The sequence below is a fragment of the Poecile atricapillus genome, chromosome W (genome assembly GCF_030490865.1).
Source record: "Poecile atricapillus isolate bPoeAtr1 chromosome W, bPoeAtr1.hap1, whole genome shotgun sequence".
NCBI classification, from domain to species: domain Eukaryota; kingdom Metazoa; phylum Chordata; class Aves; order Passeriformes; family Paridae; genus Poecile; species Poecile atricapillus.
This window is the reverse complement of record NC_081288.1, coordinates 95,647,711-95,675,386: the sequence shown is the minus strand read 5'-3', so window position 1 is coordinate 95,675,386 and position 27,676 is coordinate 95,647,711. Positions and strand designations below refer to the sequence as shown.

Here is a 27,676-nt window from a genome sequence, read left to right as displayed (position 1 = left end):
CCAGGAGCAAGTATTACGGAAAAACGAATTCGGAACTCGGGGGAACAAAAGAGTCAAATAAATCACCTCCGAACCAAAAGAGAATTAAAGGGGGTTCCCCCAATTTCGGTCTGCGGACAGTGTAACAAGACTGTCTGGATTGTGGGAAGGAGACAATCCACTTTTTTAGCATATCACCGAGTTAACCCTATTTGCTACAATAAAGCAAACTTAAAGCCGTGCACCATGGGTGGAAAAATGTATTGGGAGGGAAGAAACTTAAAACACGAAACTAAAATGTCATTTAATAACGAAGCTATAATTTTAGACTTGCTAGAGAATAATGATGATCGAGTGTGCCTGCAATTTGATCAAGTGTTCTGTTTCTCGAAAGACAGTGAAGGGTTAGACCCAGAGAGTAAAATAAAACAACTGACCCTGGAATTAAAGAAACGAGAAATGGAAACCAAGAAAAGGAGATTGGAACAGGAAAGGCTAAGTTCCCTCAGCGAGCGATACGAGCAGTTAGAAAAACAGTACAACAGCTGGAATTTGCCCAGCCCCAATCAAAACCTATTTATAGATCTAATGCAAGAAATTGCCACAGAATTAGGCTTGTCCAATTGTTGGATATGTGGTGGTCTGAAATCGGCCGAAAGATGGCCATGGAAGGGAGAAGGATTGACCCCGGAACAATTACTAAAATGGACTGGATTAAAATTATCTAAAACAACACGGAGACCCGAGGGTTGGGTAATTGACGAAAGAATAATTGGAACATTTTGCATTAGCCGGGAGGGAAAAGAATTTACCGATTTAGTAGGATACACCCCGTGTGTAAACACTCTCACGGTAAATTCAGATAAAAAAACGAAGGCCTGGCAACCAGAACCACCCGAGGGTTATTGGAGCTACTCTCGGGAAAATAACTGTGAATGGGTAGACATAATTGGGCTTTGCTGGAATAAAGTCCAGGGGGCAAATCCCTTCCATGCATTTGTAGGCCTGAGGGACTATTGGGAGGATCCGGCAAAATCAAACAAAGGTTGGGAGGCACCGGACGGGATTTACTGGGTATGCGGAAAGAAAGCATACAGTGAATTGCCAAGGAGATGAAAAGGGTCTTGCACACTTGGGATAATTCGGCCGTTTTTCTTTACATTACCTAAAGACGAAAGTAAGTCTTTAGGTGCTCCCCTCTTTGAAACATTGGCCCGGCAAAAGAGGGACTTGAAACGAGAACTACCGATGGCTGGAGGTAACCAAAAGTGGAAAGAGGAGGAGTGGCCTGCCGAACGAATCATTCAGTATTATGGGCCCGCTACCTGGGCAAATGACGGCAGCTGGGGTTACCGAACCCCCATTTATCTCCTCAATCGGCTTATTAGGTTACAAGCTGTAGTAGAGGTAGTCTCAAACCACACTTCAGAAGCCCTAGAACTCCTAGCGAAACAGCATTCACAGATGAGAGCTTTTGTCTACCAAAATAGATTAGCTCTCGACTATTTGCTAGCTGAGGAGGGAGGAGTGTGCGGGAGATATAATGAGTCCGAGTGTTGCATGGAGATTGATGACTATGGGGAAACTATAAAGGGATTAGCTGCTGAAATAAAAAAGGTGGCACATGTGCCAGTCCAAAAGTGGAATTCCATTTTACAGGCTTCCTGGTGGGATCAAATTTTTGGACAGGGGGCGTGGTGGAAAAAGCTAGTCTTCTTTATAGGATGTTCGGTTGCCGGAGTAGTTTTCCTACCTTGTTTGATTCCTTGTTTGATCAGGTTGATACATTCAGTAGTACAAGGAATGCAGATTGCCACCCTCCCAATAGACCCAGAAAAAGCGCAAGGACAAACCACACTTCTTTCTAAACTAATGAAGTTAGAAGAAGAGAAAGAAAGCAGAAATGCAATCAAAGCATTAGAAGAATTCGAAACCAAACACATGTTAACTCAGGAAAATAAAGAAGATACAGAGGAATACTAGTATTCCTCTCCAAATAGCAATTGAATACGAATTTTTAATAGGATGAATTATTAGGCGGGGGACTGTAATAAATGATTTGTAAATAAAAATTCGTAAAGGTATAAATAAGATGTATATGTGTTGAAATAATAAAAATCCAAAGATGTACATAAACCCTTTTTCCAAGCCTGGCCGGGAGTTTTCTCCGAAGGCAAAGGATTGCAGCCAACACCCAGATAACGAACATTAGCTCGGAAAATAGACAGGACGAGAGCCATCAAGAAAACAAAAGGACTAGCTCGGAGGAGGAACCCACCCCCGGACCTGACCAACGTCCCTGCAGATCTCTGCTGGGAAACAATCAAGGTCGACAAAGATGAGCCTCAGAAAAAGTATCCGTCGCTAGTCCTGAATCCCCCACCTGTCAGACCAGTGTTGGAGATGCAATCACTGGAAACAAAAGGGAAGACTCTGCCGAGATTTCCATCGGCACCAACCCCGGATCACACCACTTCTGCCTTGATAACCCAAAATTAAAATACATACAGAGTCTCTTTACATATGAGGAAACTCTGTCCGGACACTGGTTAGGTCTATTTTTCCAAGCCAGGAAATCCATTCACCGAACAATCAAGAACACTTGGTGAATGGAGCCTGCTTGGAATTTTAGCCTGAGGACTTAAAATCCCTATAAAACCCCAAGCTTGAGAGCGCTCAGACGTGGATTTGGGAACCCTACACCTCCGGTGTAGACCCTGTCCACCCAGCGCTGCGCTGACCATTTTTATTGTGGTTTTTTTCTCTCATTGTTATTCTTTGCTGTTTATTAATAAATTTCTCTTTTTGATTTTATCCCAAATTTGCCTTTGCATTTATAACACTTTCATTATTAATATTGTTGCTGTTATTGTTGGTTTTGTTATCTCATTGCTGTTTCAAGTAAATTGTTCATATGTCAGCCTGTGATCTTTGCCTTTTGTGTCTCAAATTGGTGGGGAGGGAAGCAGTGTGTGGTTTTAGCAGGAGTATTAAATTTGAAAATACCATTCCTAAAACACAACAATACCATATACCAAATCATTCCATTGGAACTAAATCACAACAAAACCATACTCTATCCATTGCAACACTGTACATAGGCTTTCAAAAACAATCACACAGAGCAAACAATTGAGGTAGATGCTTCTATGGTGAGAGTATGACAGGGACTTATATGTTAAAGTAACACTTAAAAAGCCCAATATATCTGTTCAGAAGCAGAACAATGCATTTGTCACTTTGAAATGTACTCTGACGATGATCCTGAATCCGTCCAGATATACATAGGACAAGGATGTATAACATGTTTAAGAACCTCTTGTGTTAACAGTAAATAACAATGATCCAGCTTTCTAACCACTCCAATCAATGTATTTGTAACTTTAACATAGCAGGATGTGATGTCAACTATTCCCTACAAGAAACTGTGTTCTAGAACATATACAGCAACTTTGTGTTATATGACACTTTGTCTCCAACACCTAATGGAATGGACATTACCCTGGTCAAAAAGATGTTGGAACATCCTGATCTACACAAACTGGTAAAACAACTGAAAAAGGAAAGTTGGAAAACACTAATCACTGTCCCAAATTATGTGGAAAAAATACATCATGTCCTAGAGAGAATGAAAAGGGATGGAGAACATAACTAGTGGGAAAACTTGTTTGGATGCTGTTGGGAGGAAACAGTTAAAAGCAGAAGAATGGTGAGAAGGATGGTAGATTCGCTCACGGGATCTTGCAGCTGGGAATGCCAAGGCCTGGAGAATAACAGTGTGGGAAACTCCATATATTATGCCTACTGCCGTTTATCCTCTGTTTGTTTTGAGAAGTAGAATCTCTGTGTAGAGAGAACGTAGGTGTTTGGAGAGACTTGGAGACCCTCTCACAGACATGATTGAGCTCCCAGTCTTAGGAGATGGAAGATCGAAGCTCAGAGATCATAAAAAGCACAGAGGAGATCACAGCATGGTGGTAAACTACGCGTGTGTAGGCCCTTGATAAATGGGTGCAAACAGCAGCCCCACCACTCGCTAGGAAGGACTGAGCCTGATGGTGCTATGTTCCTGCTTGCGTGTCTCCACCCAGGCGTTGATTTGGAATCCTCCACTTAGTGAGGTAATGAAATAAATTTATTCTTTGTATTTCAGCTGTTGCTTTGGGGTTGTTCTGGCCACCTGCCTGTGTCAACTCACACAGATGGTCTCCAACCTCAATGGGCATTCTGGACTTAATGTTACATCCTGTTATTGTAATATTGTTATTAATCGGAATCTGTTTTTTATTAGTAATCGCTGTATATATGTGTGGGACCTAATCCAACAAATAAGGATACTAACCCTTCCAGAAGTATATAAATTGAAATGATAAGTGCGGTTTTTTTTTGCCAGAATCAACAGCTAACTCTGTATTATGCTCTGTTTAATATTTCTGGCTAAATTCTAACTGATTTTGATAATAACTTTGTGTGTAAACATGTAATATATAATTATAAAATAGCTAATACTATCAAACCACATGAGTTAAGTTAAAATACTAAACCTTAGGAGACTGATGTACCTCAACATATTTAAGGATAATGTACACATATACAGTGGATGCTTTTATAGCATGAAGGCAAGAGAGACCTGCATTACCATTTCATGAGATAATGAATGACTGAAGTCACATGGTAAAGTGCAGCAGGATACTCTGCCTGGAATGGAGAAAACAACTTGAACAACATCATATTTGCAAAGCTATCAGAGATAAATGAAGGAGGGGGAGTCCTGCTGCTTTTGGTGTTGAACAATGCTGAAACCAGTGTTACTCCTCAATCCCAAAGTTAAACACCCTGATAGTGAGATGAAGATGTGGTAGACCTGGTAAAATACCTGGAGTAAAGGAACAAATTATACTACTGATAACTTATCAAAAGCTGCTGAGCTGACACAGCTGGTCTGGAGACATGACTGACAGTCAATCACTTTATACTATAAAAGCCCAGTCCCAAATTTTAATGTCAGGGTCTTTTACCATACCCCTTCTTGGATTGTATCTGTGGAGATTCCTCCCTTAAATGGGGACACCTCTCAAGGTTACTCCTCGAGGCCGAGAAAAAGAGATTTGCCCACGATCACTGGTATGGGTAACATCAATCTCTACTTAATTGTTTTTGCTAGCTTTAATATTGCTTCAAAATAGTGCACTATACTATACTAGTAGTTATAGCTCCTATACTGTGCAGTAAATAATTCTGATTAAGATATTTTTGTCTAATCATTATCATAATAAGTCATATATATTTATATAAATACATCTGGTTTGTCATCCTTAATCCTGCAGGACAAGGTTGTACAAAGGTTCAATTACACCTATATAATCCTTTAGATGCAAACCGTTAACCAAGTCTGGGGCTAAGATTGGATCCAGCTGCACCTAGGCTCCTCTCTCTGAGGAGTCTTAGAAAGCAAGGTGGTCCTTTCTGCACCTCATGACTCAACCAGAGGGTTTCTCTAATAAACTTTGTCTGAAGCTGTCCCACTTTTTTGCAACACAGCCACTCTGCCCCAAGCCTGTAGCACTGCATGGAGTTGCAGGACCTAGCACTTGGAAGTGAATGAACTCAACAGACTTACAGGGTCCATAGTCCATAGACTAAGGGAGTATATCTGTGTATATCTATCAAAAGATAGGTGATGGGGTACTGGGAACTGTGTGACCTGGAATGATGTAAATGGTATGGAATTAGGGGTGGAAAATGTTCTGGTTTCTGCTGGGAGAGTTAATTTTCTTCTCAGTAGCTGGAACAGTGCTGTGTTTTGGATTCAGTATGAGAATAATGCTGATAACTCACTGATGTTTTGGTTGCTGCTGGGCAGTCCTTACCCTGAGTCAAGGGCTTTTCAGTGTCTCATGCTCTGCCAGTGAGGAGCTGCACAAAAGAAATCAGGAGGGAGCATAGCTGGGACAGCTGATCTGAACTGGCCAAAGAGATATTCCACACCATAGAATATCATGTCCAATATATAAACTGGGGGAGTTGGCTATGAGGTGCCAATTGCTGCTCAGGGATGTGCTGGGCATCAGTCAGTGGGTGGTGAGCAACAGTATTGCACATCATTTGTTTCTCTTGGCTTTTGTAACTCTATGTCCTTCTCGTGACAATTATTAGTAATATTATTTGTATATTTTTATAATTGAAATTATTATTTTGTTTCAATTATTAAATTGATCTTATCTCAACCTGATTCTTGTCCCCACTGAGGGGACAGATGGGGGAGTGAGCAGGCATCTGTGTGGTACTTAGTTACTTAGGGGTGAAACCATGACATTATTTTATAACAGAAATCAACTGATACAAGCTGAATGCCTTTCTGAACTTGCACCCAATCCCTGTTTTTTTCCACTGTACTTAAATATACATTTATTTAACTTTTTTCTAGTTTTTGGAGTGGACAAGGAAAATTACAATTGTAATAATTGGGGGAAATCATATTCTCAAAGAGCAGACAAAAAAGCAACATTACCTAGAAATAAGTAAAAATAACAAATATGTTATGGAAGAGGTGTACTAAACCACAGGATTTAGGAAATAAAAAAAAATACAACAAAAACACTTGTAGCTGATGTTCTGATCACCACATTTTATCTACTGTTTTCTGACAGAAGCTTTTTAAAAAACATAAACTCATGTTAATGTGTGTAACATCTGGTGTGATGATTCCCTGAAGAGCTGTGCATATGGAGGAGCAAAGAGAAAATCAGCTAACAGAAGTGTTTTGCTAACGCAAGTGGAGTGCTGAAATAGTTCTGAAGTCAGAACCTTTACCTTACTCCTGGTTTTAGGTATAAAAATTGGCAGCAAGCTGAATTTTAGCAGATTCAAGTAAACTTATGTTCAGTCACATTTCAAGAGATACAAACTGAATTGCTAATTCAGTTTTAAGAGAACAGGAAGGAAAAATATATTTGTATATTCACACTGAAGATTAATATCAGAATCAAATCATGGTCTAGTTGTGACAATTATCAGAAGCAAAGTTTTAGGAACTTAATAACTCTCAGTAGCACAGCTCTAACTTATATCAGTAACATTTTCAGTGTGCAGAATACAGTAATAAGAGTAAACTTACCTACAGTAGCTCTAATTAAGGGGGAGGAATCACCAATATTGTTCAAACATTCACTTTTAATGAAGTCAGTTACTCCATTTGGAAAGTTGTGAAAATGTGCTTTTACATTATTCTTCAAGATGAGACCACTCAAGGAACGTGTCGGCTCATCTGCAACAGAAAATAATTGCGTTTATAACTTTTATCAGTTCTTAGGATAAAGTAGATTTGCAGAACAATGCAACAAGATCAAAGCTTACAGTGATAAATATTAATTTCCTTATCTCTCCTTCCAAATACAACCATCAATTTACATAGCAAAGTTTTTTAGTTTCAGAGTTTACTTGTGAGCAGATTCGTGTTTAGTTCTTCAACCAAGGGCATAAGTAACTTGGTATTACTTCTGAAGCATGCTGAAAGTGAAATGTGGATGTTCTACATAGAAAGGATTAGTTTATAGTATAAGAAAATTTAAATTTAAAGTTTACAGCAATCCTAATCAGCCAATAAAGCGAATTTTAATCAGCATTTTAGCCTTTGGTCAGTTGTGCACCCCCAGGCTACCCACCGGTGGGGTGGTGTGAGAATCAGAAAAGGCCTTGGCTCCATGTAAGCCCTGCTCAGCAGTAACAAAAACATCCCTGTGTTATCATCACTGTTTCCAGCACAAATCCAAAACAGTCCCATACCAGCCACTGTGAAGAAAATTAACTCTACCTCAGCCCAAACCAGAACAGAAGCCCTCATTTTGGCAAGAAGTAAGGATGTTTAAAGTTAATTTGCACCAAGAGTTACAGTTTACACACAGGTCTATTCTAGGCCTTCAAAACTATTAACATCCCCAAAGAAATATAAGAAAAATAGGAGATATAACTTTCAGATATAAATTATTTTAAAACTAAAACTTAGTGCATCATAACACAAGGACTCTTATCATACCCTTGATGACTGAGGGCCATTAAAAATATTTTCTAGTGCAATCGGTGATAGTTGAACAAAAATGGCACTTTTAAAAGAGGGGCTACTGCTAAAATTAATTTTAATCAACTGATTATGAGTTCCAAAATCAGAATGCTGTACATGAGTATTACAACAAGATTTAAAAGTATATTTCAGTCTTCCTAAAGAAGCATTAATTTTTATTCTCTGTAACTATAAATATTGATTTACAAACATTGCTCTTACATAGAATTCAGTAACTTCATAAACCAGGAATCCACACAATGCATATATATTTAAAAGAATTCTGTAACTTAGCCTATACTACAGGTTTTAAATACCTACCAACTTCTAAACAATTGTCATGGGTTAACTTCACCTTTAAGACCGAGTGAAAAAAAAGAGGAAGTTGAAGCTACTGGTGACTGATGGGAGTTTTTCTTCTTGACCAATTATCAGTCATTTCAAGAATTGACAGCAGATCTGACCATTAAAAAGTGAATTCAACTTGTAAACACTCCCTTAAGAAGTACACTCAGAGCTGTCTCGTTCTCTTTTTGTTTCCGGCTTTGGAGAGGTAACAAGCTCCGTCTTGGCTTTTCCCCCCCCCCCCCCCCCCAGGCCCAGGACAAGGCCGCAGGGAGGGGGGGGAAGGAGAGAAAAGCAGTTTAGCAGTTTTGTTTAGTTTTCAAGGTCTGTTGCTAGACTGAAACCGGACACTATGAACTTTTGTAGCTTTCTTCTTTTAACTCCTTTATTACCTAGATAAACAACAGATTACTCCTTTTTCTTAGAACAGACAGAGAAAGAGAGACAATTAACATGTAAGACATCATAAACCTACCAAAGACAGTGAAGAAAAGAGTTAAGTTTAAATAAGAAAGAGAGAAAAAGAAGATGCTTGTTGCTGAAAAGTCTTTCTGTTACAGCTATGGAGATGGACAGTAGTTTAAAGACTCCTTTAATTCATGGCTAGAGTATGGGAGGAATAAAGTATTCAAAGTGTGGACTTTAAAGAAAAGAAAGATGATTGTGATGCTGTGAGTTGCTGGAATTTGCGAGTGAAGTGAAGATTTTAAAGCCTTAAAGGAGCCAGGGAGATGGCTGTTTTCCAGGAGGGCTCACAGAGACAACTGAAAAAGATTTCTACCTTTGAATCACTTATCCTTAAAAATAGCATCCCTAGATTCAATTTGACCCATTGCACACCTCAGAGTGGTGTGAGATGGGAGGAGTGGACTCTAGAAACTCCATGGATTAGCAGAAAGAGACTTCTGTTTCTCTACGGGGACTGATGAAAAGACTCTAAAATTGAGACTGTTTTTGACCACCAAGATTGTAAAACTTTTTTTTGTCTCTATGTTGTTATGTGTACAAAGAAATGATCAAGTAGTGAAAAGTAAAAGGGTTCTCTGAAAGTTTATTTTGGTATTCTTATTCTAGTAGTTTGTTAATAAACTGTCTTTATTCCTTTTAAGTTTTAAGCCTGTTTTGCTCTTATTTTAATCCATATCTCTAGCAAAAAATAAGTAAGTTTTTGTTACTAGCTTAAAACCACGACAAAATTAAAAATTAAAGTTCTTGCAGGGCACTGCATTTCAAGGGCCAAAAACTTTTCTAAGAGAACAGATTTACAATTTTAAATAAAAATACCAAAAACTAATGTGCAGACATACCTCTGTCAACTACAGAATATGGTTATGTGACAAGTATTATTATTATTACCATTATTATTATTATTACTTGGCAAGTCAAATGAAGTAATTTTATTATTTTGCTTAAAATTTTGAATATGTCAATAACAAAGATCAGGTGGAGAACATCCTAAAGGAGGACATTCTTACTTGAACTCTTGATCAGTCTCTGGTTTACCTGAAATGCTCTCTGAATTCAAGGTAAAATCTCTCCATTAATTATTACACTAATTTAATATGTCCAATTATTATTTCCTTACATATCTATAATCCACTGATAGGTATGCACATAGCCAAGAAATCCAGTCCTCCATAAGCAGTTATTCAGAATTATTGTTGTGTCTAGCCAAGAAGGAAGCCAAAGGAGTTTTCCTTTCATTTAGACACTATTTACAGCCCTTGCAATCCACAATGAAAGCATTACTTTTAGCAGCCATAGTTAGACACAGAATCACAGAATCATTTAAGATGGAAAGGACATTTAAAATCATCAAGTCTAACCATTAACACAGTACTGCCAAGTCCACTACCAAACCATGTTTTCAAGTGCCACATCTACACAGCTTTCAAATCCCTCCTTCCCTTGGGAAGCCCATGCCAGGACTTGACAACCCTTTCATTGCAGAAATTTTCCCTAATACCCAGCCTAAACCTCCCCTGGTGCAACTTGAGGCTATTTCCTCTCGTTCAGTCACGTGCTAACTGGGAGAAGAGGCCAACCCCCACCTGGCTACAACCTCCTTTCAGGTAGTCCTAGAGAGTGATAAGATCTCTCCTGAGCCTCCTTTTCCCCAGGCTAAGCCCCCTGAGCTCCCTCAGCTTCTCCTAATCAGACTTGTGCTCCAGACCCTTCCCCAGCTCTGTTGCCCTTCTCTGGACATGCTCCAGCACCTCAATGTATTTCTTGTGAGGGGTTCAAAATTTAACACAGTACTTGAGGTGCAGCCTCACCAGTGCCAAGTACAGGGGAAAAATCACTGCCCTGATCCTGCTGGCCACACTATTTTTGATACAAGCAAGGATTCCATTGGCCTTTTTGGCCAACTGGGCACACTGCTGGCTCATGTTCAGCCACTGTCAACCAACACCTCCAGGTCCTTTTCCATGGGGCCACTTTCCAGCCAATCTTCCCCAAGCCTGTAGTGCTGCAAGGGGTTGTTGCAACCCAATGGCAGGACCTGAAGTGTAGCCAGGATGAAAAATTATGATCAAAGCCCTCTCTTGCAACCCTATAAACAGCAGTCCAAAGTAAGACCCTTTGAGCTCTCCCGGCCCACAGCAGCTGCAACCAGCAACCTCCCTGAGTGAGACCTCTGAGACGCAGCAAACTCTTAAGTTTGCTATATTGATCGCTGAACAACAATAAATCCTGGGCTGATACCCCCACTCCTCAAGGCTTGACCCTTCGCCCATTGAGAAGATGCAAAGGCATCTGCAGTGAGCGTTTCACTACCTTTGAGAGGAATTTTTCACAGGTACCTTGTACAGACTCTATATCTGTGTGCATGAAAGTGTGCATATGCTATAGCAAATGTGGGAGAAACACTACTCTGTGAGATTCTTAGGTACTTTAGATTTGTAAATTAGGCCTGTAAGCAAGTTACTGTTGTGCTACAATAAATCCTATATGAATCCTTTGCTAAATTGTTTAATTTAAGTTATAAATTAAGTTGAATGCTGTTAAGGTGCTGCCAAGTTTAAGTTAGGATAAGTGCTGATAAGCTTAAGAACTGTTAAAAGTTTAAGTGCTGTTGAGACTTTAGTCCATATTAGTTTTTATCCTTACCCTTTCTATCCTTTTGTCTCTCTCCCACCCCTCCCTGATAATTTTAGGTTTATTTCACTTTGGATTGATTGACTCTGGATTGTTTTTATTTGCTTTTCCTCCGTGTGCTTTAACCATCTAGTTAGTAGAGTGAACCTTGCCAACAAAGGTTGTTGTGCTTTTGTTTTTATTTTAAACCTGTTTTAACTGATACCTTTGCCAGTGATTCTTTAAGGAATCTTAAAACACTCATTCATGACACAGTGGGAGCACTAAATTAGGGAGTACCATTCCTACACCATGACAGCATTATTTGGTTCCCAATGTGCAGCACAAAGGGTTGAGATAACAACAGATCTGACCAGAGAAGGTTGGAAACTAATTTAATCTAGCCATTTGTTGTATTAGGTATGGAGCCACTGGGCACAATGTTGCTTGGTCTGTTCATGTGGGTGTGGTGCCTAACCCTGTGTATGTTCCCATATATGCTCCTTGTGGTGCGCTTTTTCAGAGCAGGGAGAGGGATCAGGATTGCTTTGTTGCTATACCGTAGGATATCAGTTTATGACATGATAACATCAAGTGCAATGAGGGTCATTTAGGATGTGTATTCAGTGTTGCTCTCCTGCCCTGGCCTTGGGTGCTACCTTTGAGAGTCTATTAATAATTGAACCCAGTCTCTGGGGGGAACAGGGGAGGATGATTTTCCCCAGCCTTTAACCCCCTTTTCCTCCTTCAGGCCTGTTACAGCAGTTTTTGTGAATTTTGAATTCCCTTTGGATGTTAAGGAAGGCATGGTTCTTGTTGCTACGTGTGCCATGTCTCCTCAGTGCAGTCCACACCATATTTAGAGTTAAGAAAGAGGTTTCTAAGTAGGTTATTAAAAGATCTGCCCTGAAGGTGGATAGTCATTAATGATTATTACCAAGGAATTCCCTGAATTTTTCAACTGGAAGAGGTGACACTATGCCATAAACAGTTTGTACAAACATAAGGCTTCAAAATGAAGATTCTACATAATATTCGGACAACTCTAGGATGTGATTGTGTGGTTTCAGGTAGTGTAGAGTTAATTTCTTCTCAGTAGCTGTTACAGTGTTGTGTTTTGGATTTAGAATGAGAATGGTGTTGATAACATGCTGATGTTTTCATTTTTTGCTAACTCATGTTTATCCTAAGTCAAGGAATTTTTTCTTGTCTCATGTTCTGCAAGTGAGGAGGTTCACAAAAGAAACTGGGAGGGAGCACAGCTGGGACACATGACCCAAACTGACTAAAGGGATATTCCACACCTTAGAATGTCATGCCCAGTATATAAACTGGTGGGAGTTACCCAGAAGGGTGGCTGAACTGGGTTTGGGAAGGGGGGGTCTGGCATCAGTCAACAGATGGTGAGATTTGCATTGTGCATCACTTGTTTTTCCCTTTTTATTATCATTTACCATTATTACTGTATTTTACTTTATTTTCAATTATTAAACTGTTCTTATCTCAACATACAAGTTTTACTTTTGATTCTCCTCCCAATTCCACCAGGGTGAGGGGGAGAGATGGGGGTTGAGCAAGCAGATGCAACAGTAAACTTCTAAATATTTAATAGATTGATTACTAGGGAGATCACAATCACAACTGGATTCAGCAGCATGTTTTATAACATGTATAGTCATGATTCATCATCATGACATGCAAAGTTATTCCACAATTTCACTGTAGTCTGATAGAAGTATGATGCTCCCACATTTTTTTTAAGATTTCATTGGACTTTCAGAATGGAATCTCTTTCAAGACAAACTACAAGCACCATGTGATCAAATCTTTTTCCACAAAGATTCCCAAGAGGATAAAAGGAGTTCTTCTACGTGACTATGGAGATCAACCCACCAGCACACTGAGTACAGAAATCAGTTTTCTTTCTCTTTCAAGCTAAATAAAATATTTTTTAAAAAAGAAAAAAAAAATAGAATAAACCAGTCAATATCCCAAGAACTTACCTTCAGACTTCAACTTTGTAAGAACAAAAATCAGGTAGTTGTTGAAATCTGGATACTGATTGAGTTGTTCTAGTTTCTAAAGAAAAAAACTGTTAAGGAAATTAAAATCTTCACACACAGCATTTATAGCTTTCTGAATACTATGATTAAGCGAACTATGTACTGCTGCATCATTTAAAAATGCTATGACTATAAGTTCACAACATACAGGCTATGAACAATTTGAAAACAATTTCTGTGATTTTCATACTGAAGTAGTAGCTTTTTAGATATATTGGAATCTGAGAAAATAATCCAGGAACAAACACAGAAATTCCCACCCTCCCCAAACCCCTTACATTCCTCTGTACAGTTTTAGATTTCAAAATTTACACTTAAAAGCTAACAAAACCTAAGGAATCCACTGAGACACATTCACATAATACATCATTTTTTTACTCCACAATAAATAAAAGCATTTCAGTATTAAAATGCAACTATGATGATTTTTATAAGCTAGTCACTTTAATATTAGTCATATACATTTTTATGATGCTAACTAGCCAGTCTGAGCTTTCAACTCTGAGAAACTCTTTCATCATAAATGCCCAGATATTTGTACAAAGAAGTTAATGTTTATTCATGGTCTCTTATAAAAAAACAAAAAAACTTGTACACGAAAAATTTTCTAGAGTGACACCTCTCTGAAAAAGCATCTTACCAGCAATACCAACCTCTTTACTATGTTCTCTGGGGCAACTGCAAGAAGAATTATTGTTTCTGAACAGTTAGAAGGTACATAGCTGTTTTTCTAAAATTTGTCATTACTTTTGCCTCAAATTTCTAAGTATTCTGCCACTGCTTGCCTAGAACAGCATTCTGACATTTTCCTTTTATCTTGTTCTCACACCCTGGTATTAATTACTATTATGTTCAACAATATTTTAAGTCATAAGCATACAGTTACCAAATATACTAGATATCATCAGTGTGGCAAACAATGAAGACATTTAACAAAAAATATTTTTAGAACTAGGATTATTTCCTTCATAGACATTTATTTTACTTGCTGTACAGCTAAAGCTCTAAATCTTCAAAGTTGCTAAACCTTAGCCTTACATATTTATGTTGACATTGATGGCCCTTCCACTGATCAATAGCCAGATGCCATTATTTGAAGCAGACCCTTAAAATGTAATTTTACATGAAAGCTACACTATAATCACTGTTGCTATAATAACTTTTGTATTTGAAATACTAAAGAGCACCTGTTTAAATTTGGGGCATTATCAGAACACTCAGCAACTTCTGTATAGTATTTTTCATAGGAAGCAATACCATCTTAAGAATCTGAAACATAGCTGCAAAAACAAGGTGAAATCTACCTTTACCTTTCAGGTAAGAACAGAAGCCTTTCCAGGTTTGACCACATCTACTGGGAAAGCCTAGAAGTCGAGCAAATTTGGATTCAAGGTAAACTCCTAACACAACATACATACGTATTCTTACCTACATAAATAAGTTTTGTTGCCTTTTGTGAAGACCTTCAAGAAAATGCCTTAAATAAAAAGGGATCGAGATGCTAAACATATTCTTCACAAGAAGATATCCTTTCAGGCACCTCTATAGTTAGCTCAAGGAACAGGAGACAGTAGATGAGAGCTTTATTTTTCCAGACTTATGCTTCTACTAGACTTAATGTAAAATTTTCCTCTTTCAATCTTTGTTCCTTAAAACCTTACTATTTCATCACTTCTACAATCAAGAGAGACCTGAGGGGGGAACAAACAACTCAACACCCAAACAATAAACCAAGAATCCACAACACTAACACATAATGCACCGCAAAGCTGCACAAGCCACATAGGGTAGATTTCACTTTTCTTGTGAGATGCAAAAAGTGTAACGAACAGTACTTCAGGCTCAGGATTCTAGGCAAGTGGAAATGTCCTCACAACACAGCAAAACACAGTCAGAGCCAGCAGGTCACCGAGAGCGAGCAGTCGGCTCCACCAGGAACACTCCTCCCACCAGCTACAGCTTTCGCCGTGAATTCTAGCTCCGGATTAGTTTAGGAAGCCCCTGCTCACCCCTGCTTTGCCACAGGGACGACAGCTACCCCGCGCCGCATCATCAACTCAGCCTGGCGAGCAGAAGCCCCCCCCCCAACCTTCTCGGTGGGATCTGCTGAGGATGAGGGCTAGGTGCTGGCAGCAGCCCAGCATGGAGTAATCTGGAAAAGCAGCAGATACCAAAGCAGCCACAATGGAGCCAGGGCTTTAAAAATAAAATAAACAAACAAACAAAAAAGAACCTTGGCTCGGGGCTCGCAACAGGTGCCCAGGCTCTCCCGGGCGGGGGAAGGCGGCCCTGCGGCCCATAGGCCGCCTTAGCGGTTCAAATACCGCGCCACGGCCACCCACTCAAGCGGAGGCTCAGCCCACAGAGTTCGCTGTGGCGGCTCCCCGTAAAGGCCTGCCTGCCACCTGCCTGCCACAGCACTGGCCTGTGGCCGCGCTGCCCCTACTCGGAGTCCCCAGCCTCCCTAGCGCTCACCCTTACGGGCGCAGCCCCGCTGTGCCTACTCCGCCCGCCCGCGGCGTAGGCCTCGACCAAGGATACTTGTTGAACGGCTCTCTGCGTGGTGGTATCCGGGGACTGCGATTCCTTGAGCAGCTGCAGGATCTGTAGAAGCCCCTGTTCGTCAGGCTTCCACTCATACTCCATCTTGGCTTGCTAGAAAAAACGCCTAACAAGAGGCCGCGATTAGCGGCGCGGCAGGCCCCGGGAAGGAAGGGAGGGAGGAAGGGAGGGAGGAAGGGAGGGAGGAAGGGAGGGAGGAAGGGAGGGGGGAAGGGAGGGAGGGAGGAAGGGAGGGAGGAAGGGAGGGAGGAAGGGAGGGAGGGGGAAAGCAAGCACGCTAGCTAGCTAGCTGGCTGCATGACGCCCGGCCTGCTCTCACCCGAGCCCAGCTCCACAAAAGGACAGCACTAACCTGCTCCGGTACACGGACTGAGTCACGGCGAATTTGCAATCTGGCTCTAAGAGCCGCCTTGCGTCCTCCTGGGTCCTAGCGCCGTGCACGCCCCGCCCGCCAGCGCCGCCGTCAGCCTTTCCCCAGTGCGTTCCACAGCGTCAGGAGCCTGGGGGCGACAAAAGGCGAGCCCCTCAATTCCGGGCGGGGGAAAATGAGGCGCCTTGTCTACAGCCCTTCCCCACCACCACCTGAAACCATAGAGAATGCTCCAGCAGCAGCCCCGACAGGCAAAGGGCGAAGCAGAGCCTCAGCCCGGCCTCCTCGGGACAGCTGCAACCACGCACCCGCAGCACCTGTCAGCGACCTAGGAGGCTGCAGCCCACGACAAAGTGGGGATGTGAATGCAGACCGAAGGGTTAAGAACGTGGTGCTTGGTTTGCTGTCTGCTTTACTTCTACATTATTTAGTTTAACGATGGATAGATTTCATAAGTTCTCAATGTCATGTGTGAGAGGAATGACAGGTTTGTCTTTACAAACAAGCTGTGGGTCTGCTGATAAGATGAAACTATCACTGAGAGATAACAGAAACAATGGGATGGATTCCACTGAAAGATGAAAGGGACAGTGAGGAAACACCATGAATTCCACAAGAGTTAAAAATTAAGAGGGGGATTATACATTAGAAGGGAATCTTAGGTATCAGGCATTCCGGGAAGTCTGTACCTCTCAAGTACCTCAGCCAATGGGGAAAGAGAGAGGGACATGCGGCTGGGAAATTAGGATAAAAAGGAGGCTGTGCCCTCCAAAAATTTGAGAGACCCCAGGGGAATGCCCCATGACCTCTCCCTTTATTTGAATAAAGTGAAAGGACTCCTCTGTCTCCTTTTTAGACATAAACCTCTGGTGTTTGTGGATTAAATTTCCTGACGTGTAAAGAGGGAATAAGACCAACTACACAAGAAGGGGGAAAGAAACTACTTTGAATACCTAGTGTATCTTATCCTTAGCGTCAAAATATATCAGAGGAAATCTCAGGTCAAAATTAGCAATTTTTGTGTATTTAGAATAGAATAGTTCAGTTGGAAGGGATCTACAATGGTTTTAGGAAAAAAATCTTCACAGAAAGTGTTGTCAAGTATTGGAACAGGCTGCTCAGGGAAGTGGTAGAGTCACCATCCCTGGAGGGATTTAAAATACATTTAAAATACATTTGTGTTATGTACATATTATATATATATCTATCTCATACATATGCTACTGGGCAAAATAAGAACATACACTGATTAAAACCAGTCTAAAATATGAAAATCAAAACCAGTAATTACTCATCTTTTTACAGTCTTATTTTTAGTCATTGTGTTTGTAATCATCCTGCTGACATTCCCCATTAAATGAAAACTTTCTGCTTGCTCTCCTGCAGCACAGTACTCAATATGAGTGTCACACACATGCCTCACATCACAACCTTAACAACTGTTCAGAGGCACCGAGGATAGGAAACATTAGTGGTTCCTAATCTCACATCACCAATGCTTTCAATTAAATCCATATTTAAGTTACAGTCAGCTGTCCAGTCTCATGTGCTAACAAGTGTCCTGGAGACAAGTATCTCCAGGTGCTAAGAAGTGTCCTGGGTGAGTAAAGGCTTGTCACTAGTTAGTAAGAAAGGATGGGCACAAAGGTTTATATGAAATTTTTGTGAGCAGTCCCTCTAGTACAGAAAAGTGTCAAGCAGAGAATCTGGGTTAGCCAGACTCAGGCCATTAAAACCTATGCTTGTGTCTCACAGCCATATGGGCAGGAGAGCTCTCCGTCGTGATGCTTGCACAGGTGGAGCAGATGAAAGGTGAGGTCCAGCAAACCAAGTGATAATTTGGGTCTCATTACCCTAACTGCTGCCTTGTCAGGCAGGCTGTAGAAATTCAATGATCTTTGAGACTTTTGGACCACTATCAAATTTGGTTGAAATTGATTAGAGCTTCAAAATATACTATTCAGAAGTTGACACAATGATTATATCTGTCAAATTTTATCAGGAAACCAAGTGCATTCAAGAAAAAGAAGATTAAATATGGAAAACAAGAACCAGAAAGGAAGGTTGAGAGAACAGGAAAAAGCAGGAAAAGATGCAGGCCATGGATCCATACCTAAGAAAAACCAACATAGGTTTTCTTTCTATTAACGTGACCAGAATTAAATCTCAGTAAGATCTTTCTGCAGTGGAAGAGAAAAAAAACCTACAAATCAGAGTATGAATGTGAGCCTCTGCTATTAGTGGGGACATCAAAAAGCTTTAGATAATCATCCTCCACGGTAGGTTCCTCCTTAGGCTACATACAGGATCCTTTACCACTGGGACCTACTCACAGCATATATAGAAATCGAAGCAGGTACCTGTCCTGGTTCTGACTAAGATCAGCAGGAGGGGGCATGGCCAAGACGTATTATTCATTACCACTTTACATCATCGCTAGAGGTAGGCAAAAGGGACTGTCTCAACTTCTGAGAGGGGTGTCCCTTTCAAATGGAACAAAGCATGGTGGGGTGGGGAACCCGTCAGCCACTGTCCATTGTCTCAGGGTCTATGGCAAACATTTTTGCATGTGAATCATTCCATTTTTTCATACTTTAATTATTAACATTGTTGCTGTTATTTTATAGGTTTTTATCTCTTTTTTTTTTCCAGTAAATTGTTCATATCTCAACTGGTGACCTTTCCCTTTTGTGCCTCTAATTCTCCTCTTCTGCCACCTGCAGGGGGAAGGGGGGAGAAGAGGGGGAAGAGGAGGGAGGAAGCAAATGTCAGTGTGGTTTGGAAAGTCTTGGTGTGAGAACTTAACTGGGGAGTACCATTCCTACACCATGACAGCATTATTTGGTTCCCAATGTGCAGCACAAAGGGTTGAGATAACAACAGATCTGACCAGAGAAGGTTGGAAACTAATTTAATCTAGCCATTTGTTGTATTAGGTATGGAGCCACTGGGCACAATGTTGCTTGGTCTGTTCATGTGGGTGTGGTGCCTAACCCTGTGTATGTTCCCATATATGCTCCTTGTGGTGCGCTTTTTCAGAGCAGGGAGAGGGATCAGGATTGCTTTGTTGCTATACCGTAGGATATCAGTTTATGACATGATAACATCAAGTGCAATGAGGGTCATTTAGGATGTGTATTCAGTGTTGCTCTCCTGCCCTGGCCTTGGGTGCTACCTTTGAGAGTCTATTAATAATTGAACCCAGTCTCTGGGGGGAACAGGGGAGGATGATTTTCCCCAGCCTTTAACCCCCTTTTCCTCCTTCAGGCCTGTTACAGCAGTTTTTGTGAATTTTGAATTCCCTTTGGATGTTAAGGAAGGCATGGTTCTTGTTGCTACGTGTGCCATGTCTCCTCAGTGCAGTCCACACCATATTTAGAGTTAAGAAAGAGGTTTCTAGGGAGGTTATTAAAAGATCTGCCCTGAGGGCAGACTTTTTTTGGAAATTCTCTGCTTCAATGTTTTGGAAGTTCACCCCTGAACAACTACAGGATCCTGATAAAGTGACAGAATATTTTGCAAGGAGAATGCTGAGGCAACTCTAGAGAAGAGCAACTTATTACAATGTACTAGGCCCTGGCTACTATTTATCAGACACTGCTTGTCACTAGACAGCACCCTCAGAGTGAGGAGGAGGAAAGCAGACCAACAGGCACTGTGTCCACTCAAACTGTAGATGAACCAGAGGAACAACACATATCAATGGAAATTGCCCCTATACAGAACAAATCCAGGACTAAATCGGTTTGCATAGTGACGGATGAAGAGGAAGCAGGGCCCTCAGAAAAGAAGGAAGAGGTAGGGCCAGAGATTATCACCTGATCCCTATCCCCAGGTGACCTGCGAGATATGTGAAAAGATTTCAGCCTCCAGTTGGGTGAGCCCCTACTGACCTGGCTGCTCCAATGTTGGGATATTGTAGCCCACTATGAAACTAGATGGTAGTGAAGCAACTGGGATCTCTGACCCAGGATGTGGGCATCAACAAGGTGATTGAGAAGATGACAAGACCTCTCATCCTCTAGAGGTGACTCCTGTCAAGTGTAAAAGTTATTCTCTCAAGGATGATCTAAGTGTGCCCAAGCAGGTGGGAAACCATGCAGAAAAGTATCCAGTAACTGAGAGGATTAGCTGTGATGGAGATAATCTATAGGGGTTTGAAGAATGAACAGTCCCCTGTAAATCCAGATGAGGTCCAGTGTACACAATCCATGTGGCGCAAGTTTGTATGAAGCGCACCATCATCATATGTAAATTCATTGGCATTGATGTCAATGAAAGAAGGAAAACTAAACAGTGCTTGGGGTGACTACCTGACTCCAGCAATACGAAGATCATCTTTTTCCTCCCTACCAACCTGAGCCTTGCCTATGGAAAGACTGTCTAGGACTGTGGACAGATTTGAAAGACTCAAGCAAGTTAAAGAAGAAATGTCCCATGCCACACCAGTATAGACCACAATCTCTGCTATTGGGAGCAAGCACCCCACTATGTGAGGGAGTCTACACCACAAGGTAACCTGTGGTTTAACCTCTGTGACCACAAAGAGGACATGGGGAAGTAGGACGGAAAACCCACCTCTGCCCTAGAAGCACAGGTACATCAGCTGAGAGGAAGAACAACCACCACAGGAAAATCTTGCAGGATAAATGCAGCTCTAGTTTCCAGTGGGCAAGCCCTCAGACAGAACAAAGGGCTGATGTCACTTCTGATCCTCTTGAAGTGTTAGCGTTCAGGAACACATAATCATGGAATGATTATATGAAGGTGCTTTATTGAAGAGCTCTGGGTGTCAGGGGTACACATACCCAAATCTGACAAGCCTTGGTTTGGAGCTGAACATGTTATATACTCTATCATTATATAACTTACATATTAATTATTAAACTTACATTGTTTTATTGTAAGCATTGTTTTTACCCAAGCATGAATTTCTCGTGATCCCCTCTCAACCCCCTAACATTGTTTCTCATGTTCTTTAAACAATAATTATATCTAATCACATCTAACCGTTGTATCATTTATCATATACTGATTATACAGGTGCAGTTTCACATGATCTTTAGCAAGCACAAGGCCTAACATTTCCTGGGGCCTACTTTTCCCAGGGCTTGCCAAGCCTAACTTTCTTTCTAAGTCCCTGAATTTTCTAAGATTTTAAAACCTTTTACTATCATTCCCCCCTTTGAAAGCATTTTTACTTCACTATAAGTGCAAATGTTTTCACTTGATACAGTCCTTTGTTTCTCAGTTTATACTTGATGTTCTTCGAATCCTTGATTGATGTAACCGTTGTCCTGGATGTTGTCACGAACTAGAGAACCAGAAGATGGTGGGTGTGGATCTCATGTCATTGCCTTTATTATTTTCTGGTTCCAGGATGTTTTCTTCTGTATTTCTCCTTTTAAGATGCTGTAAACTAACCAAATTGCTAAGAATACAATTAGTAAGATTATGACACTCTCAATGATAGATTTAGTCCATGAACTCACATTCCACCCTAACCCTTTGAAGATTTTGCCTAACCAACTTCTAGTCAAATCCTTTTGCTCTTCCTGTACTTCATGCTCTATTTGTTGCAACTGATTGATGTCATATTCTATATCTGCAGTTACATTTGGGATGTGGACGCAACAATGATCAATCCATCCCTTAAAAAACCCACACACTCCATGCTCTTTCAGGAGTAGTAAGTCTAAGGCCAATCGATTTTGTAAAGTTATTTTTGTGGTGGCTTGTAATTGTACATTCAGTTCTTAAAATTTTTCCCAGGTCACTCTTGCCAATTTATCTACCTGACCTGTAAGTTTGTACATTTCTTTATTCTGATAGTTTGCTATAGGACCGAGCAAAGACTCTAGGGCCCACCCAAATTTCACTCCACTAGAGGGTTCTTGCCAAGTGTCATCTTGATTCTATTCCTATCTTAATCCTTCCTAGCTGTGCCCGTGTCTAGCCACTGGGTTGTTTTTCAAGCAGATCTCACATTTTGACATTACTAATTTTGCCATTGTTAGCATCTGTACCGAGATTAATTTTTGCTTTAGCAATTTTACCAATGCTTCTGCACCCCAATGACATTTGTTATGTTTAATTTGTAGAACTTCTCTCATTATCAAGGGGGTTACACTATTTGTCTTTGTGCAGTTACATACCACCCTTCTGAATTCTTTTGTGCATTTAGCAAACGTCCCAATTTCTCATCTTTTACTGAGTATTTCAGTTTTGGAGGCAAATTGAATTGAGATACATTAGTCTTTAAAGGTATCAATGCCATTGTTGTTTGCACTTTTCAAGCAGCGTGTCAGGCTGTCCAGCCTGCTTTTCAATTCCTCTCATAAATTCTGGAGCTTCCTGATTGGTGTGCTCTACAGTGCATGATTGCTACTTGTTCAGGTTTTTGTACTGCTTTTATTAATTGCAGGACTGCATCTTGATATTTAATGTGCATACCATGAGAAGACAGTAGTCTTCTTTCTTTCTACAGTGCTCCGTGTACATGCACTACTCCAAAAGCATACTTTGAGTCAGTCCATATGTTTACCCTTTTCCCTTTACTCAATTCAAGTGCTCTGGTTAAGGCAACCAGTTCTGCCCTCTGGGCAGATGTATTTGGTGATAATGCTTTTGCCTCCGCTGTTGTACTGACCGTTGTTACCGCGTGTCCAGCGTATCTGGTCCCATTCTCCACAAAGCTGCTTCCATCTGTGAATAGCTCCTACTCTGGTTGCTCTAGTGGGATGTCTTTCAGGTCTTCTCTTGCCGAATAGGTGTACTTTACTTCTACACAGTCATACTCTAATGTGCCTTCTTCAGTTGTGGTACCTAGGAACAAAGCTAGATTCAAGAGGTTAATTGTCTTTAGTGTGACATCATCCTGCCCAGTCAGGATTACCTGGAATTTCATCTTCCTGCTTGGAGATAGCCAATGGCCCCCCTTTTGTTCTAAAACAGTGGTTACCATATGTGGCATATAGACATTTATGTCTACCCATAGTGAGTCTGGTTTTTTTTAGCTTCTTGTATCAGCATCACAGTGGCTGCAACTGCCCACAGGCATGAAGGTCATCTGGCACTCACGTTGTAAAGTTGTTTGGAAAAGCAGCCTACCAGCCTTTTCCAGCTTCTCAAATGTTGGGTCAGCACTCCCAATGCTAGGAGGAATCTTTCATGCAGAAACAGGTGAAAATCTTTGGATGAATCAGGCAGCCTTAATGTTGGAGCAGTTGTCAATGCCTCCTTCAGTTTGGGGAAGGCCCCCTTCTGTGGTTTGCCCCAGGTAAATGGCTGCATCTTGTGGGCTTCATACAGGGGTTTTGCAATTAGTCCATAGTCCATGATCCACAGGTGGCACCACCCTGTCATCTCAAGGAAGACTCGCAGTTCATGTAGGTTCTGGGGTTCTGGAATAGCACAAATAGCTTGAATATGATTAGTACCCAGTTTACATTGCCCTTGTGAGATTTCACATCCCAGGTAAATCACAGTCTGCCAGGCAATTTGTGCCTTTTCTTTAGACACCTTATATCCTCCCATTCCCAGTTGATTTAAAATTTCAATTGTTACCTTTATGCAGGTTGTTTTCTCTTTTGTAGCTATCACTATATCATCAACATACTGTAACAGCATGTATTGTTCTCTTTGGTACTTGTCCATGCTCAGTCAAAATCTCCAGCTCCATAGCCAGCTGGCTTCCAAATAGGGTTGGGCTGTTCTTGTATCCTTGTGGGAGTTGTGTTCAGATGAGCTGAGTTTTCCTTCCGTTTTCTGGATTTTCCCACTCAAAGGCAAACAGTTTCCTACTTTCTTTGTCAAGGGGTATGCAGAAAAAGGCATCTTTTAAATCAATTAGAGTAAACCATTTATATTTCTCTTTTATGGATGTTAACAATGTGCAAGGATTAGCTACCACTGGGTAAATATCTTTAGTTATTCCATTTATTGCTCTCAAATCCTGTACTAGTCTTTATTGGACAACAGAGAAATTTGGGCTCTAGTGTTAACTACAGAAGTAATAAGTGCACATTTAGGACTCACTATTGCTGTAATCAGTATGTCTCCAGTGTTGATATATTTTATATATTAGTAAAGGCCTGTATGCACAAACCAGCCTTTGAAATAAGTCGTGATATTAAGGGCTAAAATCCTTGAAACTTGCCTGCAGAAGAGAGAGTAAAGCAAAACAATATTCTTGTGTACAAGGATAAGAATGTAAACCTGTGTGTGTTAGCCAATAGTAGCTTGCTCTGTCTGCGGACCCTGTAGAACCCTATAAAAGGTGTGTTAATAATAGAAATAAACGATGTTCACGTTTACTTCTGTGAAGGCTGGTGAATAAACTGGCAGTTTCTCAACATCTGGCGCCCAAACAGGGACCTCCTGCGGGCAGAGGGGCTTTGGAGTCAGCGGAGCGGATCTGGGCGTGGGAAGCCGCGGGCTTGGATCGGCACCGGATAGGCAGCCTGAGCGCGGTGAGACACGGAGCGGTTGGATGTGGAAATTCAGGCTGCTGGGGGGGACCGAGAGGTGAGAGCGTAGTAGAAGGGTCGCAACCTTCCCTCTCGCGGTTTGCTGCTAGCATGGAAGCGGAATTTGCGGCGGCAGAAAAACTGCTTCTCAGCATCCTCGTTAAATGAGGCGGAGCAGCCCGGGAAAAGGACCTGGATAAGCTCATTATATGGGCGAAAAATCGTGGGCATTTTGCAGTGCCCTCACTGCTTTTTGCGGTAGAAGAGTGGATAGAAGTCGGGAATCTGATGTGGGATACGGCAATCACGGGAAAGAGTAAGGACGTAATAGCCCTCGGTTCAGTATGGAAAATTGTGTTAAATGCCTTAAGCGATATGAAGAAAGTATCCTCAGTAGCAGCGGCTGCTTTAGATGCTATGACGCCGTCCGAGACGGACGCGACACAGCCACCTCCTGCCAAGTCCGCGAGCCGTTTGAGTGCATTTTTCGGGGTGGGGCATGTCTGGCCAGCGAAGGGGCTCACAGGGAGGCAGTGTAGCACCGTGTCAGATCTTTTAAAATCTCAGGGGTGCTCCGAAGCGGTTCCGACCGCGCCGGCGGAGCCCTCTCCGGTTACAATCGTGCCGGTGGAGCCCTCTCCGGTCCCGACCGTGCCGGCGGAGCCTAAGCCGGAAGTTACCCTGTCGAAGGCGGATGTAGAAATGACGGCTCCCCTGGAAGGAGCGGGCGCCAGCTCCAGCCAGGCAGAGCCTGATACGTCAGCAGAAACGAGAGCCGCAAAGTGCAAACCAAAGATCTACCCTTTGATGCCATTTACTGTTCACTGGGGAAGACTGCAGGACATCCCTCTCTCCCCCGATGATGATATTTCTATGCATTCCGATGACGGACAGCTTGCAGCAGGAGCAGAGCCAATTGATGACAACGCTACATCAAAGAAAGAGCTACTGGGATGGCAACATCAAATAGAGCAGCTTGTGCAACAGCTTCAAGCTCGGATTGAACAAACCCTATGTGCGAATAAAGCACAGCCTCAACAAGAGAAAGCAGCTCTGCAGCAAACACCGAGACAACGAGCAGAGTCAGTTCAACAGCTACAGGATATGCTGCATCCTGAACCATCTGCTCCACCTTTGGAAACACTGTCAACACCACAACCTTGTTCTAGCTCTATCACCCTGGAGGAAGAGAACAGAAAACACAGAGCACAGCAGAGGTGGTCTGGCATCATTCGAGATGCAATTCTTGAGGGAGAATGGCAAGCAGCAGGGGCAGTTGCTTGTCCCATTTTATATGATCAGCAAAATCCACGTTATGAACAGCATGACTGGAAGATCTTGCAGCAAGCCAAAAAGACAGTTACTGAGCATGGCATTAAATTTGAAGCTGCAAACACTGCATTGGATTGGCTGTTCACCTCTGATGTTAATAGTCCCATAGACAGCCAGAATCTCGCATGTCTGCTTTTAACTCCATCACAGCTTATGGTGTGGGAGAAGGAATGGAAAAGGTTAGCAGTTCTAGAAGCCAATCGACCTCGAGATCAAAATGATGTATTATATGGACTTAATCCTGACATGCTCACTGGTTCAGGAGTTTTCAGTCATATGGCTGTACAGCTAAACTACCCTCTTGCAATGCATCATTTGTCTGCACAGCTTGCTCGTCAAGCCTTTAATGCTGTGCCTGATTCCAAGCCTCATCCTTCCTTCACAACAGTACGGCAAGGCTTCACGGAACCGTATTCCAATTTCATCAATTGTCTGTCAGCAGCCCTAAAAGCTCAGAATGACATGACTGAAGAGGCAAAACAGAACATGTTTAAACTGTTAGCTTTTGAGAATGCCAACTCGAAGATAAAGCCCATCCTTGCCACACTCCCAAAGCAAGCGGATGTGGGAGACATGCTAGATATTGCCCTGCGAGTAAATCAGACGCAACAAGGACAGCTAGTAGCCAATGCTGTTGCAGAAGCTATCAAGCCAACCACAAGTCTGCTTGCTGCTGCCGTCAGTAAACTGGGAAGTGGATGCAAACCCTCCACCACACCTTCAAGCATCTGTTTTCGATGTGGTAACAGAGGGCACTTTCGAAAATCCTGTCCAGCTGCTGTGTGGTGTGATCACTGTCAGTCAGACAAACATGCTACTTCGGTATGTCGCCTTGCAAAAAACATGATCAAGAGCGCGAGGAGCCGCCGCGCGAGGACACAAGTTGCCGGCCCAACTCTATTCAGCAGCTCAACCCACCAGCAACCAGGGGAAGCCTGGGAATCAATTTGGCAGCATCAGTAGATGTCACTCTCATCGACAGCACCATCCGCAGAATTCCAACTGGAGTTACAGGACCTGTTTATTCTGTAACCAGTGCACTTGGTGCTTTGTTGATTGGGAGATCATCTGCTGGAATTGCAGGACTTATTGTTCTCCCAGGAGTCATCGACGCTGATTACACCGGTGAAATCCAAGTGTGTGCCTACACCCTAGCCCCTCCACTTACAATCAAAAAGGGAACAAGAATTGCTCAACTGGTGTTATTTCAAAAGGTGGCAACTGAGAAAGACATTTTTCGAAGTGCTCCTGGACGCGGAGCCAAAGGATTTGGGTCAACAGGAGACACAGTGGTGAATCTCGTTCAACAAATGAGTCATCGGCCAGTAATTGAAATCACCCTGTGCCACGGATCAAAGCAGCAAAGAATCAAGATGATGCTAGACACAGGAGCTGATGTCACCATCGTCAGCCGAGTTTG

General features: G+C 41.9%; 1 protein-coding gene across 2 annotated transcripts in view; it reads right to left on the bottom strand.

The window, feature by feature from the left end:
• Window positions 1-27,676, bottom strand: part of LOC131591632 (transportin-1-like) — a 171,627-nt gene that overhangs the window by 93,813 nt on the left and 50,138 nt on the right. For both annotated transcript variants that reach the window (XM_058862531.1, XM_058862532.1), the window contains 4 exons: window positions 16,439-16,586; window positions 16,066-16,192; window positions 13,465-13,540; window positions 7,097-7,246 (listed from right to left, as the gene is read on the bottom strand). In XM_058862531.1, the coding sequence (XP_058718514.1) occupies window positions 7,097-7,246; window positions 13,465-13,540; window positions 16,066-16,170 (331 nt within the window). In that variant the 5' untranslated portion in view covers window positions 16,171-16,192; window positions 16,439-16,586. The remainder of the gene's footprint in view (window positions 1-7,096; window positions 7,247-13,464; window positions 13,541-16,065; window positions 16,193-16,438; window positions 16,587-27,676) is intronic.